We start from the raw sequence: 19,869 nt of genomic DNA, 5'->3' as shown, positions 1-19,869 counted from the left end.
CATATAGGAAAGAAAAAATATACTCCCGAGGGAAGTCTAGCACTAAACACATTTAACAATTTGCCCAAACTAAAATAGCACAAAACATTAATGGAATTCACCTTTTTTTTTTGGTAGACAGAGGGAGAAAGGCCGGATCCCAAAGTGCTTGCTGTGCCTTTTACAGTGGAGGCCCAAACACAACAGGGTTCTGCAGATGCAGCCTCACAAGTGCCAAAGCAGAGGGTGTCAATCAGTCCCTTCTGCCTGCAACCCTGCTGCTGCGGCTCAGCCTGTGCTGGCTTGCAGCACCCTGGGAGCCCCTCATCCACTCACCTTCAGCCTCTCCACCTGCCCCTTGGCCTGCAAAGCTGCTCTCTTTCTGGTCAGCACAGCTTGTTCTGTGATGAGTCACACTTTCAGCTGTAGGCCTCTGTTTGATGGACCTAATGAGGTTCCTGTCAGCCCAATTTTCTAGGCTGTTGAGCTCCCTCTGAAAGACAGCTCTGCTCTGCCCCTACTATATCACTCACCTCCCTACCCCACTATCCATGAACCTGCAGCCCATCTCAACATCCAGAACTGCCTTAGTATTAACCCCTGGGCATGTTACTGGTTAAAAACCAGACTGCTGTCCATCAAACAGCTGTCCCTGGCTCTCTGAGCCCTGCCTGCTGTAGAGATGATTTTCCACCCACCTTGTAGTGTGTGCCTGAAATACATCTCTCTCCAGTTTCTTGTAAGAATACAAAAGCAGGTGGTGTCAAAAGCCTTGCTAAGGTCAATGTAAACAGCATTCTCTGGTCAGCACCTGAAGGCAGTCATTTCATCACAAGCAGCAGGTAGGTTGGTCAGCTAGTTTCATCTTGGTAAATCCATGTTGTCTGGACACAGCTTCTAAGGAGAGTTTGTTCCATAATCTGCCTGGGACTGAGGCTGGGCTGAGCAGTCTGTGATTCCCTGGGTCATGCTTGAAAATGGGCATTGCATTTGCCTTTTCCCAGTCCTTAGAAACCCTGTACCCTACTCACCGTGATCTTTCAGGGATGATAGCAGCCTTGTAATGATAGCAGCCTGCATCCTTGAATCCAACCCAGCTTTTCCCACAGGCTGGTATAGATCATAGAATCACAGAATGGTAGGGTTGGAAGGGACCTCCAGAGATCATCTAATCCAACCCCACTGCAAAAGCAGGTTCACCTAGATCAGGTGACACAGGAACACATCAAGGCTATCAGGCTGGACTCTTATGTGGGTAGTACCTTCCTGCCCAGACTTTGTCCAAATATCTGAGCACAGACCTCTCCAGTAAAAACCTGAAGCAAAGGCAGTACCAAGTGTACCTCAGTCACTGCTCTGTCCTTTGGCAAGAAGTTCCCCCCCCTACATAGTGGGGCCCACCTTTTACTTAGCCTTCCTTCCATGTTAATGCACAGAAAGAGTCCTTCACATCCCTCACTAATTCCAACTCCAGCTGAGCTTTGGCTTTCCTAGTTCTGCCTCAGCATGCCTCAGCAGTGTGTCTGTATTCCTCCCATAGCCTATACACTTGCCTTTTGGATTTGATCCCAATTAGGAGTTCCCCTTTCAGCCATGATGGCCTTCAACCATGTCCACTCCAGTGCCTGCATATCAGAATAGGCTGTTCTTGTGCTTCAGCTATCTCCCCTGGGCCCTCCAGGGCAGTCTTCTGTGGGATACTGCCAACAAAATGTCTGCAGGAGACAAAGTCTGCTCTGCTAAACTCCAAAGCTGCAATCCAACTACTTGTCTTCCTCACCTCAGAATATTTATCTCGTAGCCACTCTAGCCAAGGCTGCCACCAATGTCAAGTGTTCCCTCCCTTATGTGTGAGCAGCACATTTGGCACAGCCAGATTCAGCTTGTTGAGCACTTCTATCAAGAAATTGCCCTTCATGTACTATAGAAGTAGCCCTGATCACTTGTGTCCCTATCATGTTGTCACCCCAGTCTCCTCTGCAAGAACAGAAGCCTGCAGTCACAAGGCTAACCCATGAATGTTTGGGTTTTTTTTTTTCATTTAGCTGAAAAACAAAGACTAAATAAACCTGCCATCAAAAATCATATACTGGGAAAAGTGAAAATATCAATCAGGACTTGGAAAAATACTTCCAGTTAATATTTCTGAGTCAAAGAGAAGTAAAAATAGCCTACAGAAAGACTAGTTTAATATCAGGAGACTTAAGTCTCTGACAGAACTGGCCATTTCCCATTTGACTGAAAACCCTAGAAACTGATTTCCTAGGCCTCCTGATGAAGTAAAAGGGAAAAGAAGGAACATTATCAGGAGGCTTAATTCTTTGAGATAGATAGTCTAGTTTGTCTGAATGTGGCTCTGAGCCCAGGGCTCTTAAGACCATGGATGCTTTTATTCTAGCAGTATCTGTAGAGCAAGTCATTGAGATCAGAGATCCACCTCCATAGCCTTTGTTTCTCCAACATGGCTCCCAGCCCTGAAAGAGACATCCTGAACAACAGCAAGACCAGGCACACAGTTAGGAAGCATGTGTGGATTATGCATCTGCTAGGACTTGTGTTACTGATGAGTAACCTCTGCCTTTTCCTGTATTTGACCATAAGTTCACATGCCCGTTCCACCAGGACTTGCTTCCATCAGTTCCCAGGAAGGAGGCTTGGAGCGCTTCCCAGAGTCAGCATAACTCTGCCAAACCTCCAAACATCTGCTTGTGGCTGCATCAACAGTTGGTGAAGGTGAACGTCAGTGTAGGTGGCTTTCCACAAGTGCCAACAATAAGACATGCTCTTCATAGAAGCTGCAATAACTGCACATGCTATAATACAGAGTGTGAGTTCTGAGGACAGTAGGTTTAGAAGATAACACTGTCCAGCCCATTCCACAGCTGTTGGCTATCTGTGGTGTAAAGGTGTTCGGGACTCCTCAAAAGATTAATGCTCGTGGAGAACATGTGAAGTGCTTGCTTCTGTGAATGAAAAAGAGAAGACTTCCAGTGGACAGTAGTTTCTCTGCCTTAGAAACAATGCAGAGAAATGGATTCAAAGGAAACTCTGGGATATCTCAGGGAAGGATCTGGAAATAAAAATCCAGTGAAATACCTATCGAGGGAAGACGGAGTGAGAAAAGCCAGTGATAAGGACTCGGGTGTCACCAACTCTTGGTGGGAACTGGGAATTATAGCCACCATAAAAGCTGGTTAATGAACAACATTGAAGACCAAACAATGAAGAAAGTTAGGTACTAGGAAAATACCCTAAAAAAGCCTTAGGGAGCATTTCTGGGAAAATGACTCTATGAGATGAGTCCTTGGGAGAGGAGCTCAATCACCATAATTGCTTTCTTCACATGTGGATCATAGGGCAGGAGGCCTGTAGTGCAGCTTCCTGCTCAAAGCAGGATCAGCTCTGAGGTCAGACCAAGAAACTTACAGCTTTATCCAGTCTGGGTTTGAAAACCTCAAGAGTTGGAGTTTGCACCTACTTGTTCTAACGCTTCACTGCCTCTGTGGCAGGGAAGTTTTTCCCTGGATCCAGACTGAACCTCTCTTTTATCAGCTTACGTCCGTGGTTTCTCAGCCCTGCACTGTGCAGCTCTGTAGAGCCTGGCTCTGCTCTCCCTGTGGCCTCATTGGCCTTTGCAGGCTGCCACTATGTCCCATTAAGCCAGGGCAAGTGGTGAGCTGGAGCCAGAGGTTCATTGCAGTGCTGATCCACTTTCTTTTCCCTTTTCACTTTCTATTTCCCTTTTCCTTTCTCGGCAACTTTGCAATGGATTTTGAAATCCAGTCTGGGTCCAAAGGCCCTGGACAGAAGCTCAACATGGAGAAGCTACTACCTTTTAGGCTTCACTGTCATTTAACACTTCACTGGCATTAGAAGCTACTACCTTTCAGGCTTCACTGGCATTTAACTACACATGAAAGGAGTATGGAATTGGAATATCAGCAGTGGAAGTCATGGGAGTGAGCGGTCCAGTAATGTGCTGGGGGCAAAGCAGAGGAGGCCTTACAGAGTTAAATGAAAGGCCCAACATGGAATCTGTTATGTCCCCAGGAAAAAACACACACTTGTCTGGCTCAAGGTCCAGGAGCATAGATGGAGCATTGTCTTTTCAATGTGTTTTTCCTTCAGAAGCATCAGTGCTCGGGGTGCAAAGCTGTGGGCCTTGGGAGCATTCTGTAAAATTACACAACTGAAAAACAGCTTTCTGCACCTTCTTGGGGCCTCCTATAATAATGAAGCAGCAAGCACAATGTGTTGGTATTAGTGTTCAGGCTATGTGATCCAAACATAAATCCTAAAGAGAATTAACATGGAAGGAGTAACTCAATCCAAGATGAAAAAAAAACCCCAAACACAAACCACCCCAAAACACACCACCCCCCCCCACCCCAGCTCCTTATGGGTCAAAATCAGAGAACACTTGAGAAAAAGAAAGGCAAGTAGTTGCAATTTAAGAGTGGGGCTGACCAGAAGGGAAAGTTTCTTGACTAGGTTGCTGACAGGATGTTCAGAACTAAGACAAAAGCCCCCTCTCTTCTGCATCTGTGGTGGGAAAGGCTAAAGGGTTGGGCCCGAGTGAACTTTTTCCAGTGACCCATCTACTCACCTGTGACCATCTCTCCAAACAGGCACCGACTCACTTTGCCCCTGAGAAGGGATGCGGGTTTCTCCCCTGCAGTGCTGTCTGCTGTGATCATTGCCTCCTGCCCTGGGGCAGGCAGTGGCAGCTGAGGCGTGGGATGCCAGGGGCTGGTGGCAGCTCAGGCACAGGACATCCAGGGCTGGCACAGCTGTGGTGCGGGATGCACGGGTCAGTGCAGCTGTGGCGCAGGATGCATGGGCCAGCGCAGTTGTGGTGTGGGATGCACAGGCTGGCACAGCTGAGGTGCAAGATGCACAGGCTGGCACAGTTGAGGTGCAGGACACGCAGGGCTGTGCTCCTGCGTCTCTTGGGCCATTCTATTGACATCACACACCACAGGTCTCTGTACCTGCAGCTCTAAATATGCTGCACCTATGCTTGATAACTGCTGTGAAAAACTAGTCTCTCATGGTGTCATATGAACTGTGTTACCGACTGCTTCAAGTTAACCAAACCCAGATTCAATTTCAGAGCTATGCCTTTCAGGTTTGGGAAATCCACCAAGGGCCAGCTGAATCTTGTGTATCACCTCAAATCCCTATGTCTGTCCTTACCCTCAAATTGACTTCTCCTGGATCCTGACTGTTATTTCCATCAAGTTTTCCCTAAAACCCTTCAGTTCCTTAAAGCTTCCCTTCACCCTTCTTTAGAGACAGACTAAATATTTCTACAGGTCAGCCATAAACAACAAAACCCCAATGTAGAGAAGAATCCAGCCCTTGTGCTTTGTGATGCCTTACAAATTGAGGACTTGAGCACATACACCATCTACCATGGATTCTCCCGTCAAGAAGCAAACAGGGACCTGCTGCTGAGCTGTCAGCTTTGTCTTTCTACTTAGGAAAGCAGGTTTTAGAGAGAGGTCTGTACTACTTTTGAATAGTAACTTTCAAGAGGTACTCAAGGAATAAAACAAGCATAAATGCATGAAATAAACATTCTTGTGTTCCAAAGTCTGAACCTGTTGTACAAATCTCCTCTAAATAATTCCGGAATCAGTATCAGCACTTCCTGACAGATCTGGAAAACAGATACTGGTTGCACACAGAAATGACACAGAAGCATAAAAACTGGAGTGCATGGAATAAGAAAGTTACAGAGTGATCTGCTTCCCTCTGAAACTGGTGCTAAAGCACGTTAGATAACAGAAGGAAAAGAGTACCTGCTACAAGAAAATACTTGTATAAGGAAAAAAGGGCAGGGGAAATCAACTCTAAATAGAGACCAGTTCATAAATCACCCCAACAAATCTGCAAGTGCTAAAAAAATTACTCAGATTGATATTTGAAAAATAAATTCAGTGGCCTTTGCTGGCCATGGGCAATGGATGGCAAGCAACTAATAACTTCTGGCTGCAGTATTCCAGTTTCTGGGCTGTAGCTTTAATGTCTAATAGCTGCTAGAAATCCCAAGAATCTTAAAAACACCATGTCACCCTTCAGCCGTACGTGGGCATCATCGCTCTGTCAGGTGAAACTTCAGTTACTTCATGAGGTTTGGGGTTTCTGGACTGGAAAAGATAAACTCAAGATTAAAACAAGAAGTTTTCAAAATATAAGCAGCTCAGACCAAGGCACGAATTGGACAGCAATGAGGGAGTTCAGGATTAGTTTTTGTGACAGGTATCAGAACACACAATACATTACCCAAGAAGCTGTTTGCCCAGAAGATGCAATTTCCCTCCGATTGCTGTTTCCCATAGCAGCACTGCCACTTGCCACTCCTTCCGTCCCCTTCCTGGTGTATGCTCACCAAAGTGCAGCTCACAGTCCAGATCTCTGGCTTTTAAAACAGACCATACCACAACCATGAGCATCTTCCCTATAGTATCTCCAGGACTGAGTTTCCAGACACTTTATAAAAGGAGCATAGAACTACATCCTCCCCAGATTTGCAGAAGAGGCTCCCTGCGAGAGACAGCAATCCTCTCTTCACAGCTGACCAGCCAACGAGCAATTTAAGCCTCATTTGATCTGTAACCGGAATCAGCTTTCCACAAGAACAAGAGCAAAGTTGTGTTTTATTAGTATTAACAGTAATTAAAAGACTGGTTTTAAATTTGTATTGGCCACTGAAGTGAGAATTCCTCAATCCAGCGGCTGCAGCAAAGTTAATTCTTCCCCTGATAAGGACTGAGATAATGCATTCAGCCAAGCAAAGGAATTCCAAAACTCTTTATCAGGGAAACCCCCTCAGTAGCTGATGGTCACAGGTGTCTTGATGTGTAAATACAGAAACTTTTCAGACACCAATGCCACAGGAGAAGGAACATGTGCACACACACACAGAGGCACACACACACACATACAGACAGGTGCACACACACACAGAGGCATGTACACACACACAGAGGCACACAAGCACACCCGTGCACACACTCACAGATAGGCACACACCTGCACAGACAGGTACACACACAGAGGTGCACACACACGCAGGCACACACCCGCAGATAGACACACACACACAGAGACACACACACATGCAGGTGCACACCTGCAGACAGGCACACGCACACAGGCTTGCACACAGGCTCACACACAGACACAGAGACATGTACACCCCCACGCCTCAGCCGGCACAGGGAGCCCAGCGTGTCCCCACAGCTGCCCCGTGGCCTGGCCCTGGCCCGGCACTGGGCAGCCCTGCCACAGGGGCCGTGTCTGCCTTGCACAGACAAATGATGACCAGCCCCATCAGTTTCTTACAAACATATAAATTATTTTATTTACAAAGCCATGTTACAAAAAAAAAAAAAAAAGAAAAGCAAAAACCCCAAAATACAATCGCTCACTAGAGAATATCTCCAGGCCCGGTGCTGAACCATGGCAGTATCAATCAGATACATGTTTGTTCTGTTTTCTCCTTTTTGAAACTGTAAGCCATAGAATTTACTATTTACACCTACTTTAGACATTTATTCTGCTTACAATTATCACAAGCATGGAATGAATTCTATTTGATACTGCTAATACATAAAGGTGCAGGACAAAGAATGAAAATACTTAGTGTTACAAAATATGGATTGTAGAAAAGAAATTGGCTGTACAAGTATGGCATTTTTTTTTCTTAGAATGATTGGACATGCTTTCTTCAAAAGTCTTCTGGAAAAGGTTCTAAAATCTGTAGTAGGAAAGCACAATATAGCAGGTGCAAATTCATTTCTGTGCAACAACAGTTATTTAATATATCCCATGACTGACCAGCTATGCAAAACCCACAGAGTTTTGTTAAAGTGCCATGGGTCAACAGCATAACAAAATATAAGGTGTAAATAGAAAAATTTCTTTTTTTCTTCTTTTTTTTAAAACAATAGTTCACTGAGAATCAGCAATAATAGAATATGCTGTATAAACTATTCTCTACAAAGGTCGATCAGCACTATTTACAATTGTTACATCGATACAAAAGAAGGCATACAAGTTATCCAGGTCGCTTTTTATGGCTGACGGGCCTATGCATTGCGGGTGTGGGACAACCAAAGCTTCTGCGCCTCTATTGCTGGAAACAAATCACAAGGTTTTCAGGCAAAGGTGGGGAAAAAACTGAAGTACGGAGTGAATGCTACGCCGATGGTGCCCCGCAGGCTGCTCCAGTCTGTAGCCTTGTTTCTCAAACGTTTGCTTCCGTTTCGCTTTTCCGGCGGAAATTTTTGATCCGTGTCATTAAATAATGATGCTTTGCCGAGGAAAGAACACTGTGGGGTTTTACTTCCTGCTTCACTTTCCTGAACTGCTGTCAGGTGTAAGCCAGTTGGAAAAAAACCCCCTGTAAGCAGCATTCAAAGGACAGGCTCCGTATTCCAGCTTTCCAGTTAAAAAGACGCATGGAAAGAGCTAAAGCTTCCTAAAACTACGACATCGCTCCTTCAGTCACTGATTAGCATGATTTCTCAGAAGCAACCACTGAATCTCACAACCACTGTTCTCCCTCACTGACTAGAAATAGCAGTTTGATTACAGAGGATGACTTTGTTACTGAGATTTTAACTCCTGCAGTTTTATAACTCAAAATAAATTAAAAAAATCAACATAGTACTGCTCCTAAAACTGAACAAGACAAAAATTGTGCAAAAATAACAAAGATATGTACACATTTTTTCAGTCTGAAGAAATGTACAATAAAAACATAATTCAAAGAACATTTTAAAAATATAAACATTGCTTAAACTTTCCTAAGTTTCATACTGTTTCTGAAACTATACCGGTCAGTTAGCTCTGAAGTATAGCAAAACATAAATTATTACAAAATTAACACTATAAAAATTTATTTTAAGAATATTTCTAAACTTTTTTTCAAAGGGTCTAGCCTTGTTTATAATTGCTTAAACATTTTTTGTCTTAAAATTTGCCTTAAGCCTTCTTTTTTTAAAAAAGAAAGTAGTAATAATCTCCCTATTTGCAGTCTCTCGCCTTTCCCCAAGATGTAAATAAACCAGCATATAAGTGCACTTTTAACACTGTAGAAATAAAAATTAACTCCTCTGTACTATTGTTCCAGTACCTGGTATTGGCTTCCTGATTATAAAATCTATATTTTTATTAAAAAATTATTCAGTAATCCTATAAGAAACACTGTCAGTGCAATTCTATTAATGCAAGCCAATCTGCTCAACTCCTGTCCTTGCAAACCCAAACCGGTCACCGAGGTTACCAGGCGCCACGATCTTAAGGGTCTGGAAATCCACCGGGATACGGGGATTTGGCCTGCCGAGCCCCTGGTAACATCAATTCCAGTTTGGTGCAAAAAATCCACTGTGCATCGATTGAAGTACAGATTCCTTAAGAGCCTGATCCTGGAAGAGGCCGAACACTCAGAATTCCCACTGAAATCATTAAATGCTGTAGGTACAGAGCACCAGTCAGGATTAGTCCCTAAAGTTGCAGTGCCCCGGCTGTTTGCGAATTATTAAGAAATGCACTCGATTTTTATCCATAGGACAAGCTTAAATACAGAATTACTGTAATTTTTAATTCATGAAAAAATTTGGAGAACCTTTAAAGAAACTCAACTCGTGATCTAGATTTCTTTTTGTTTTGGAATGTCCGCTGTGTTCTGGTAAGGAAACAAAGGGAGCATTGCAACACTAACAGCTTGAAAAGGCAGGAAACATAAGCAGAACGCACAGATCAGTGGCAAATACAAGTGAAAAACTAAACAAATCACTATTACAGTTTTCTGTAAATTTAATTCTCTTTAAAACCACAAATTCATAAAAGGTTAAATCCATCTGCAGGACATAGAAAAGAAAAAACCCTGTGGAGTAGGGCTGCTGAGAGCTAGAGATTATAGGCTGGTTCCTTTTCCTTGTTATGGAAGAGTCCTTATTCTACCAGTCCGGTTTGATGTCTTCTAAAAGAGAAACCAGAGCCAGGTTCAAAATCACACAATGGCTTTCAGAATAGAATACTTTAATAACAGAACTCAAAGCAGGAATTTGTTTCGAGTCCCTGAACTAATTTCCCTCCCTGTTTACTGATTACATTAGACCTTTAAGGAAAGGAACTGCTTTGAATAAACAGCGTATTTCCTTTTGGGACTGTCTGATTTCAGTAAGCTTTGGTGAATCTCATGTTCATTAACGTTGTGTCTCATTACAAGTAAAGAGCAGCAATTAGACGACAACTCTGAAGAATCTTTTCCTCTACACAGCATGTGTTCATGCACAAGGATCCCCACACAGCATACACGTTGTCACCTTCCCTTAATAAAATGCTCTAGTTACTCAGTATTTAAAAACCACCGCATACTGAGGTCTTGAAGTGTTAACACATTCAGGCACCTAAAAGCACTATGAAGACAAAAACACTTGATTAGTTACAAACCTAGAACATGAATAAAATCTGGAGAAAACAAGCTTTTAATACATAACTTCTACTAACAGGCACAAATAATTTGACTGTAAAACTACCATTCAATTAACATTTGCTAAAAACCAAGTCTTTTTTGTAGAGAAAAGTAAAATTTTAACTAAAGCAACAACAGTTGGAAAAAACAGGCATGTTTTTACAGATACAAGCCCCTGTTTAGGTCTCAAATGGATGCAGCAAAATCCAGATTGAACATGAACTGAGCACAGTTCATCTGAGTTTAACACGACAGGGGAGCACAGCCAGGCTGAGAGCAGCCATCAGGCCTCCCGGAGGACCCCGAGCACAGCATCCTCCAGCAAACAGCCCAAAGAAACCACCTGTGAAACCAAAACAACCACGGGGCATCTTCATCTCCCAGCCCAGTAAGGAGAACCTGCAGCTGCAGGTGCCTCTCCCCAGGGCCTGGCCGGGCGCACCGGGCAGGGTGGGCGGTAAGGCCATGGCAGCGAGCCCATCACGGGGTCAGCCCCATCGGCCTGCACGGCACAGTGCCTTGTTCTCACCCACCACTCAACCCCAGGGCTGAGTTAAGGGCCCCTCTTCCTTCTGTTAAGAAAGAATCATATTCTCCTCCTCTCCCTCCCCCTCAGACAAGCCCTGACTGGTGACACAGACCAAGCGGACCACAGCAATTGCTCTGTGCCCACACTCAGCTTGATGGCTGCAATCCTACCTCAGGCTGCATCATCAGAAGTCTGTCATTCTGACTTGTATTTGTGAAAACTTGCCTGATTTTTTCAACTATACACCTCTAGTGTAGAGCAGAGACTGTCTCTGCCTGCAGACCTTGCGCTGCCTGGACTCCCAGATTATCATGGTTGTTACAACACTACTGTTAACAGTAAGACAGCTCAGGTTCCTCCAATAACATCTTTACTGACACAACACATAACTGCAGATCCACTTTTTGTCACTTAATTAATAACACCTTTATAAAGAAATATTATAGCACAGTTTAAGACTAAAATTTTTTGAGAGACTGTTCAGTTGCTAGATTGGAGCTGAAAGCCATCAACAAAGCAGCTCGGGTTTCTTTTAACAGTGATAAGAATTTATTGGATAGGTAATCATTACTCATGGTTCCAAATACTAAAATCCTGTGTTAGAATTGAAAAAAAGCTAATTAATAAAACTTAAAACATTTTGATTTTCTTTTGTTACTGTATCCTGAGAAACATATTTTTAACAACAAAAAGTTTGTAGGGCTTAAAACAAGCAAATACTTCTATTTATTAGAAACTTATGGAAACGGACAGCTGAAAAGCTCACCAATAGCCTCTGTTTACAAAAAGCTGACACAAAATTAATGTTTTGTACTGTTAGGTTTTCCCCATGGGATGTAGGCAACAGATCCCCACAAGCTCTGCACCATGGGTAGTGTGTGTTTGATACTAAATACAGGAGCAGGAGGTTAAAGCACTTCAGCTCTACACCATGTGTGTTGCTGGCAGCTGGATGACTGGTTCACCCCAGAAAATGACCGTCCCTACGAGTATGAAGGAACTTTCCCCTTTTCTCCCTTCAGAGCAGTGTATCCATACATGTACTGCTCTGCAGGCAGCACCAAGAAAAACAAAAATAAATGTAGTGTTTGGCAGTGCACCTCAAGATGCGAGCGATTCACAACATTTTTAATGGGGATACCGTTGCGGGTTATCTTTTGACCATCACCACTGTTTTTCTGCTGTGTCTACACTGCAGCAACAAAGCAGCACAGCCATTTAGAGTAATTGCTCCTGTAAAATTTAGCCAGAATACATAATGGAATTCTAAAATACTGACTGGCTGTACAGAAAAATGCTCGGGGAATTTTGTTTACTTGTGACTACAACTTGCTGAGGTAGGAAACCTTTTCACACCAAGGGTCTTGATAGCGAATTCTTGATAACCTACTCAACTTGGAGAGTCACACAGTAGGGGTCATATTAAAGTAATATGTCCCCCAGACAGAAGAGGGCCAGATCACAGGTCAAGCACTCGTCCTCACAAAAAAGCTCAGTTACAAAAAGCTGAGGCCAGACTGGCAGTCTGTGCAATAAACAGGTATGGTGGGAACACTACAGATTTCTCAGAGTCTAACAACTCTGATTGTGCTTTGCATGGTTACGCTTTCAGATTAGTTTCTTTGTGTAGTCAGTGCCCTGTCTTCTTTGCCCTGTTTCTGTCTTCTCTTTGCTGCTTTCCCTTCTGGCCTATTTTTACATGCTGTCCCTCCTATGCCAGTCTGTGGACTCTGCTGTGCCATCTTGTTGTGCAGAGGAAGCTGGATAGAAAACCCACACCAGCTTAGCTGGATGCTGCACAGGCAGTTTCTGCTGCTGTTTGAGTTTCTATCACCAAAGCAACAGCCAGTGAGCAGCACATAAGCCAACCTGACGCATGTCACAGGTAGTGGAAAAGCAAACAGAAAACTTGTTATTCACAAATCTTGGAGGGGAAAATAGCTGCAAAAAAAAATAAGTGAGAGGAGAAATCTAGTATTAGTTGACCAAAAGAAAGCTTCCATAAAGAACTACATTCATAAAGAAATTGTATTCTAAGGTTTTTCAATATAAAATTCTTCAAAACCACTAGCAGACTATTTCAGGACACTTTTGTTTTAAAGCAACTTACTTGTCTGTTGTGTACTGGGTTTGATGCACTCGAAGGACTGGATTGTGACAGAGCTACACTGCTATTTTTTCCAATCTGAAAGACATCAATTGAGCAGCGTTGAGAGGCATATTTGTCAGTTGAATGCTGATGCTGCATGGTTTTCCCTTTCCTGTGTAAAGTGGCACTAATTGCTTTCATTTGGAACACAGGTATTTTGCTATTGCAAAATATAAACTTCAGACAGAATCATAATTGTCTTTCAGACCCCATAGACTTTAATAAACCCTAAAAGGCTCAGAAATACTATCACAGGTCAGAAGACAACATAAGAAAGTGTTACCAAGGGAATACAGGTTGTAAACCCCCAACTCTCTAGACTGAGATACTAGTTTTTGTAGTTATTGGCATCACTTAGTGCAGCTACTCAGGAACTGAGAGAGCACAGTTGCTCAAGGTCACAGGCTCCTCCCCAGAGACCTCCCCACCTGGAGTGACCAAGCACCATGGCACACCCTAAGTTACTCCATTTTGTTCCGTACAGAGGCTTAATTTATTACTGCTCAATAAAGTACACACTCGAATAAACAAACTTCAGAGGTTTAAATTTGCAATTGTATCAATTTACTGCATTAGAGAAGCTCTTTGGGAATGAGTGTAAATTCACAGAATAGATGCACACATTTTAAAAGTACTTAGTTAAAACATTGCAATACTCTAATCTGTGTGTTTCAGTGTGTAAGAGATTAGAGTATGCTACAAGAGCAGTCTATACAACAACCAATAACCACACTGTAGGTACTTCTGCTGCCATACAAAAGAGGAGACAGCTGTTGAGTCACAGGAGTAATTCCTTAGAGGCTACAAGGCTGATAATGATCAACCACAGACACCTGCCTACAAACAGAGATGACTGGACTTTGAATAGTTATTCACAAGGTCAATGTGAATGTCAAGTAAAGTCAACTTCAGCCATTTGATGGAGAGGTAGCAAGGACCTGTCTTCTAAACACTGAGAAATGCAGTTACACTTTCTCACTGAAGGGATGGGCCTGGGGTGTTGGCTGGCAGGGCTGTCACCAACACCACTCTTCTCCTTTCCTTCTGCAATATCCTTTGTTGTTCTGCCCTTTCACATCTGTAGTAAAAGGTCTCTCCCTCTCCTCACTGCCCTTTCTCACACACTGACTGTTTAGAACTGTTCTCAGCTCACATTCTATCCAGCAGAAATGTTGATGAAGTTTTTATTTACTGTCAGCTCTGAAGGCAGCTCCCATGGTGCACAAGGACGAGAAGGGCAGGCCAAGGCCTATCCTGTTCTCTTTACCTTGCTGTTCTGCCTGCCCCAGCTGCTCTCTAGGTAGTAACATGCTTTTTCTTCAATACACAAATCTTGACTATAGATAAGCAGCCTCATAACCCCTTTCCTGGCTGTTCAGGACACACCTGCAAACCTTTCTTCTCCACATCTGCCATTATAACATTCACAATGGAACACATGTCCATCTTTTACACAGAAAACCAGCCTCTCAGAAGGCACTGCCGGGGCTCCCAGAGCAGTGAGTGGGAGCGTTCTCCCTCCTCAGTCAGGCCAGCCCTCAGCGGCTGCGCTCACAGCACTGTGCAGGGCTGCAGTGCGGTGCCCACCGACGGAACATGTACAGCACTCAGCCAAAAACATAAGCAAGCATTCCCACCCGTGTTGGCTCTTTAATGGTGGGGACATAATTTCAAAAGGATTTGGCTGAGGACAAGACTCCAATCCTTTTTCCTCTTTTAAAAATAAAGTATGGTCCAAAACGCAGCGGTTAACACTTGCAGTTACTGTCTATCCAGGCCAGACTTCAACTAGGAAAAAACGTACCTGAGCCTATCACCATTCACTTGATCTTCTGTGTTCTTCATTTAATTTACCCTATTACATCAGAGAATAGGTGCCTAGATTTTAAGTAGTACTGATTTTTTTGGTGGAATTTTCACTGTGATTGGATTTCTCGAACACAGCAAGTCAAAGCAGCACAGCTTAAAAGTGATTTCAAGTCTCGTATTTCTCCAGAGCTTTAATAGTCACATGTAGAGTATGTAATATTATTTGACCTGTATGCTTAAGTGGGTACAAATTTAATTTATTTACAGCACAAATAAACAGTAGGAAATGTCTATTTTCTTTTGCATACAATTCAGTATCCTTGTCACAAAGACAATTAGCTGCCAGCCAGACATCTGAAATACAATCAGCCCCACTGCACCTCCAATTCTGATTACTAGCATAGCTCCAGTGAGGAAAATGTGACCAACTGTAACATATATGCTCACACACATATATGCATGGATACATACAGATGTGTATGGGCCTGTACATGCATATAAACACATTCTCTTGTAAAATCTGTATTTCTTTATACTCATTAAATATATTTAACCTTTTACTTAAGGAAAAAATATTAGTGTGAATTACATATTTACAAATATTCTGAAAGGCCTCTGATTGATTCTTTGTGGTTTATTTACTTCCATTACCATGCAACACGTTGAAATATGTCACCAACTGGAACAAGAATGTCCCACAGGAACAGATTTAATCACTAGAAGAATCAGAGTTTGAACTCGGAATCTCCTGCGTGTATCTGTAAGAGCTTCCCAGGCTGCACTGGCTGCAGATGGACTCTATGTACTGTGATACAACCCATTTCCTGCTACTCATGTCAGTACCAAAGTAACTGTACTTACTTTTCCTTGCCATCTGAGATCACATATCTCAGGGAAATTTAATCCTGCTGGGCACATACATATTTCAAAAATCAGATGTGTGACAGAATGAAGAATTTACAGCATCCTCCACTGACTTCAGTGACTTAAAGAATGGTTCTGATTGCAGGACACATTTAAAAGGCTTCAAAACGAAAGACAATGCAACTATCCATTTTTAAAAGCCAAACAAGTCATCTCGGTCACACCTCTGCTGGAAGTAGGAAAGAGAAAATACACCTGCTAAGCCGTTCTTAAGACACCTTCATTCTGTCTGCTATACCAGTTTCAGAATCCATTTACTCCTTTCTTCCACTCTCATACCCGTCTGCTATTTCCACCTCACTCAAGATCTTACCCTCTCCATTTCCAAATCCCATTTTTTGTGCAACATCCTCATGAAATGAGAGTTTTGCAAACAAAAAACACTTCCCAAGCTGCATTCTCTGGATTTCTGGAGGTATTCCGTTTTCTGTCATTTTGTCTTCCAGAGGCACAGGCCAAGCTTTGCATTCTGTGCACTGCTCAGCACTGAACACGGCAGCAGAATGAAACAGTAGATTATTGTCAGATCGTACTGGCATTTTTTTCACCAGATGTTACTTCACATATCCTTATACAGCTCTACTGCTAGTGACAACGAAATATGAGTGTGTAACCTCATCTATTGGACTGACTTCAACATCCTGAACACATACACACTAAAAGAGATATCAAATGTCCACTGAGGGCCAACTGGTTAAGATCTTAATTTCTTAATTTTTCCACTTCCAAACAGGAAACAGCATCTAAGGTCAGGCATCTCAGACTCTCCCCAGGAGAAAGGCAGATGCAACTATTTCACGTAAGAGACCTGAGGAGACTTGCATAACAAAGAAATGAATCAGCAACAAGTTTGGGAAAAGAAACAGAAGTGCTGACTCTTACCTTCCTGTTTTAATGACACAATTTATTTCAGAGGGATGAGAATTAAGAAAAAAATTAATCTAAAAATGATTTATCCATTCTGGACATTCAGTTTTACTGTCCAAGGTACAAACGGCTACTTAAGTAATTGGATTTAAAAAATCTCAATAAAATACTTTAAGAAAGTCGATATATTTGGTTTTAACTCTCAAAACATCTTTCTATGATTGGTACAAAGCAAATACAAATAAGTTTCTGTATTAACCTAGAAAGTACGTTGTGTGATGAAAGCCATCAGAAGCAAACACAGTATTTTCAGAACGCATCAAATATTTCAAGTAAGTCAGTCAGACATGACCTGCAAAAAAGTAACTGGAATTGTCCCTTACCTGCCGAGAGATGGAGCTGCTTGTAGGATCTGGCACCGCAGAAATAAGGTTGGCAGTGCTCTTTCTATGAACACTATTCATACCAGGCATTTTAGTGATTTTACAGGCTTTGCTACTAGAACTAGAGTTTTTACGTTTTTTTCCTTCTGATTTGTCAAAAGAAAGGGGTAGAGAAGACACTGCATTATGTGCTCCCAGGGAGTGGTCCCCTGAGTGGTGCACAAGAGAAGATACAGACAGATTAGAAGAGTCAATACTGCTTACTACCATGCTCATGTGTTTCACTGAGTCTGTTGAACTACTTGATAATGAAGTCCGTCCTGAGGGCTCCGATTTGGCACTGAGTGGGCTTGTTCCGTTGTTTGTATTGTGCACAGACATACTGTTATAGGAAGATGTAGCCTGATAGGAGTTCAAAGTTGAACTGGGGTTCAGGACACAGTTCTTTTTGTGGGACCCTGAAAATGAAGATGAGGAAGATGTCTGCAAAGATAGCGAGGACGATGACGACGACGATGATGACGACGACTGCGGCTTTTTCTTTTTGTTACTCGACGACTCATCGCTCCGAGATGACAGGTCTTTGACTTTTGAGGATTTGCTGGTTTTTGTTTTGGATGGCTTGTGAGATGGGGAAGGGATGACTGCTGGCACTGGTGACACAGCCGACGGCGCCTTAAAAGTTGAGTCCATGATACTTAGGCTTGCAGCCACATGAGGAAAAGCTGTAGTGTGTGACATAATGGAGTTGGTATCTGCCGTTGTCACAAAGGCTGCGTTTGATAACATGGCTGATGTCATTATGTAAGAAGAAGAAGTGATTCTTGAACTGATAGGTGTTGAAGGAATATACACTGCACTGGGGTTGCTGAAAGGCTGTAAGACTGATGCTGGAAAAGGAGTGGAGATGTGTGCTGCTGGAGAAGGCATGGGACTATCTGCCGCAGGAGGAATTTTCCTAAAGAGAGAAGAAAAAACAAAAACCCAAAAGAGAAGGGACTTAGATACATAAAAGACTTCATCCCAACAATGCAGACAGGAAACAATTTCTAGGAAGCAACAACTCATTAAAAAAGACAATCCTAGTTCATTCCAATTTTGATTCTAATACTACCAATCGCATATATTTTAATATTCACAGTTCAAAATCATCTCTGCATTCTACAACAGCTTAAAAATGCTTTTACTTGTGATTTGTTTTTTTCCTTTTTGTTAGACTTGCCATTCCATGATAAGGTTCTTTGCCATTTAATAGAAACAAAACATAACCACATGTGTTTTAATATTGTACAGATTTGGGAAAGCTAGATTATGAAGCATGTTCTTCTAAAACCTAACTTTGAATTTAGGCACATGAAATCTATGTAGGCAGCTGAAATCTAACAGAAGCTGACTGGGTAAGGAACTATACAGCATAACTTTCCCTATAAAGTTCTGTCCAGGCACATGAGCCCTAAACTGTAAACTCAGTTAAACCAGACCTGTGCTTCACTGCAGCACAAGTGCCCCATGTAGCAACTAAGTGCACAGTGTTACAATTTAATCACATTGTTACAAATGTGACTTCCTTTTGTCCTCTCTTATTTTACAAAACAATTAAAAAATGCAAATAAAATGTCTCGTGGTGTGATAAAAAATGCAAATAAAATGCCTCATGCTGTGATCCATAAACATTCTAGTCACTGTTTCATTCATTGCATACATTTTGCTTGAAAGTTCAAGCTGCGGAACAGTTTCAATATCAACCTAAATGCACAGGTTTGATGTGATGAGGGCAGTTCGTGAGCCGGTTTGGGGGATTGTAAAGCACCTAATCACTGAAAAAGAAAAGCTCATCCCTTTCCAAATGCAGTGCTATTCCCAGTAGCTCATTTGGGAGCCGGTCAGATGGCATTAACTGGCTATGTTACTGATGAATTTCACTAGTATTGACAAAATTATGCTTGATAGGCTTTATAAGTGGTTGAAGACTATTCTGAGCATAAAATCTAACATTACCTGTGAAATGAGTAGAATGTATCCAAATTCCTTTTTGTTCAGCCATTTCCTTCTATTATTTTATCTAGTCCAGTGTTAACAAAGAACCAGACTTACATTATAACTGTTGGAAAATCATCATGTGAGCTTTTATCATAATTTAGACTAAAATTTAATTCACAGTTTAACCCCATTTCTCTTTGTTGGGAAGCTGTTTGTCACCGTAACTCTGTCCTTGTTATGCTCACTACTGACACCTTTTCAGTTTTTAAAGGCTTACTCTGGCCCTCAGAGGAGCAGCACCGGGTGTGCTCTTTTATCATAAATCAAATCTTAATTACAAGTGTTCTCTCCTGGTATTCTTCCTATGGAGACTGTCACACAGACCACTGTTTATGGCACAATTACTTAAGTGATCACACACAGTCCAAGTCACCAGAAATGAGGAAGTCCTACTGCCTGTGACTTGCTGCTTATCAGATCTATCCTTCAGTTTAAAGAGGGACCAATAATTCTCAGCCACCTTTGTCAAGCACTTTGAGAACTGCATAAAAATACTTTGTAAATGTTCTCTTCTCAAAGTGTAGCCCTTTACCCTTTGTCTTGGGTGGATAGATAAGCCACAGTTGCAGAGCTGCTTTCCGCACAACTCTGCTTAGGGAAGCCAGGAAAGGATCAACCCAGAGCAGGGGTGAGGACAACAGTACAGTAGTGGTTAAGCACTGTGAGCTACCTGTGTTACACAGACAAGAAAGTAAGGATA

General features: G+C 42.5%; 1 protein-coding gene across 6 annotated transcripts in view; it reads right to left on the bottom strand.

The window, feature by feature from the left end:
* Positions 1-8,926: 8,926 nt before the first annotated feature.
* Positions 8,927-19,869, bottom strand: part of ATXN7L1 (ataxin 7 like 1) — a 115,314-nt gene continuing 104,371 nt past the window's right edge. For 5 of the 6 annotated variants that reach the window (XM_062018912.1, XM_062018925.1, XM_062018947.1 and 2 more), the window contains 3 exons: positions 17,130-18,087; positions 13,108-13,182; positions 8,927-9,973 (listed from right to left, as the gene is read on the bottom strand). In XM_062018912.1, coding sequence (XP_061874896.1) covers positions 9,932-9,973; positions 13,108-13,182; positions 17,130-18,087 — 1,075 coding nt within the window. In that variant the 3' untranslated portion in view covers positions 8,927-9,931. Of the gene's footprint in view, positions 10,413-13,107; positions 13,183-17,129; positions 18,088-19,869 lie in introns of all 6 variants that reach the window. The other variant, XM_062018918.1, reaches the window with a different exon arrangement.

The sequence above is a fragment of the Colius striatus genome, chromosome 1, assembly GCF_028858725.1.
Source record: "Colius striatus isolate bColStr4 chromosome 1, bColStr4.1.hap1, whole genome shotgun sequence".
Taxonomy (NCBI): domain Eukaryota; kingdom Metazoa; phylum Chordata; class Aves; order Coliiformes; family Coliidae; genus Colius; species Colius striatus.
Note: the sequence above shows the minus strand (reverse complement) of the source record. Positions and strands in the feature narration are given on the sequence as shown.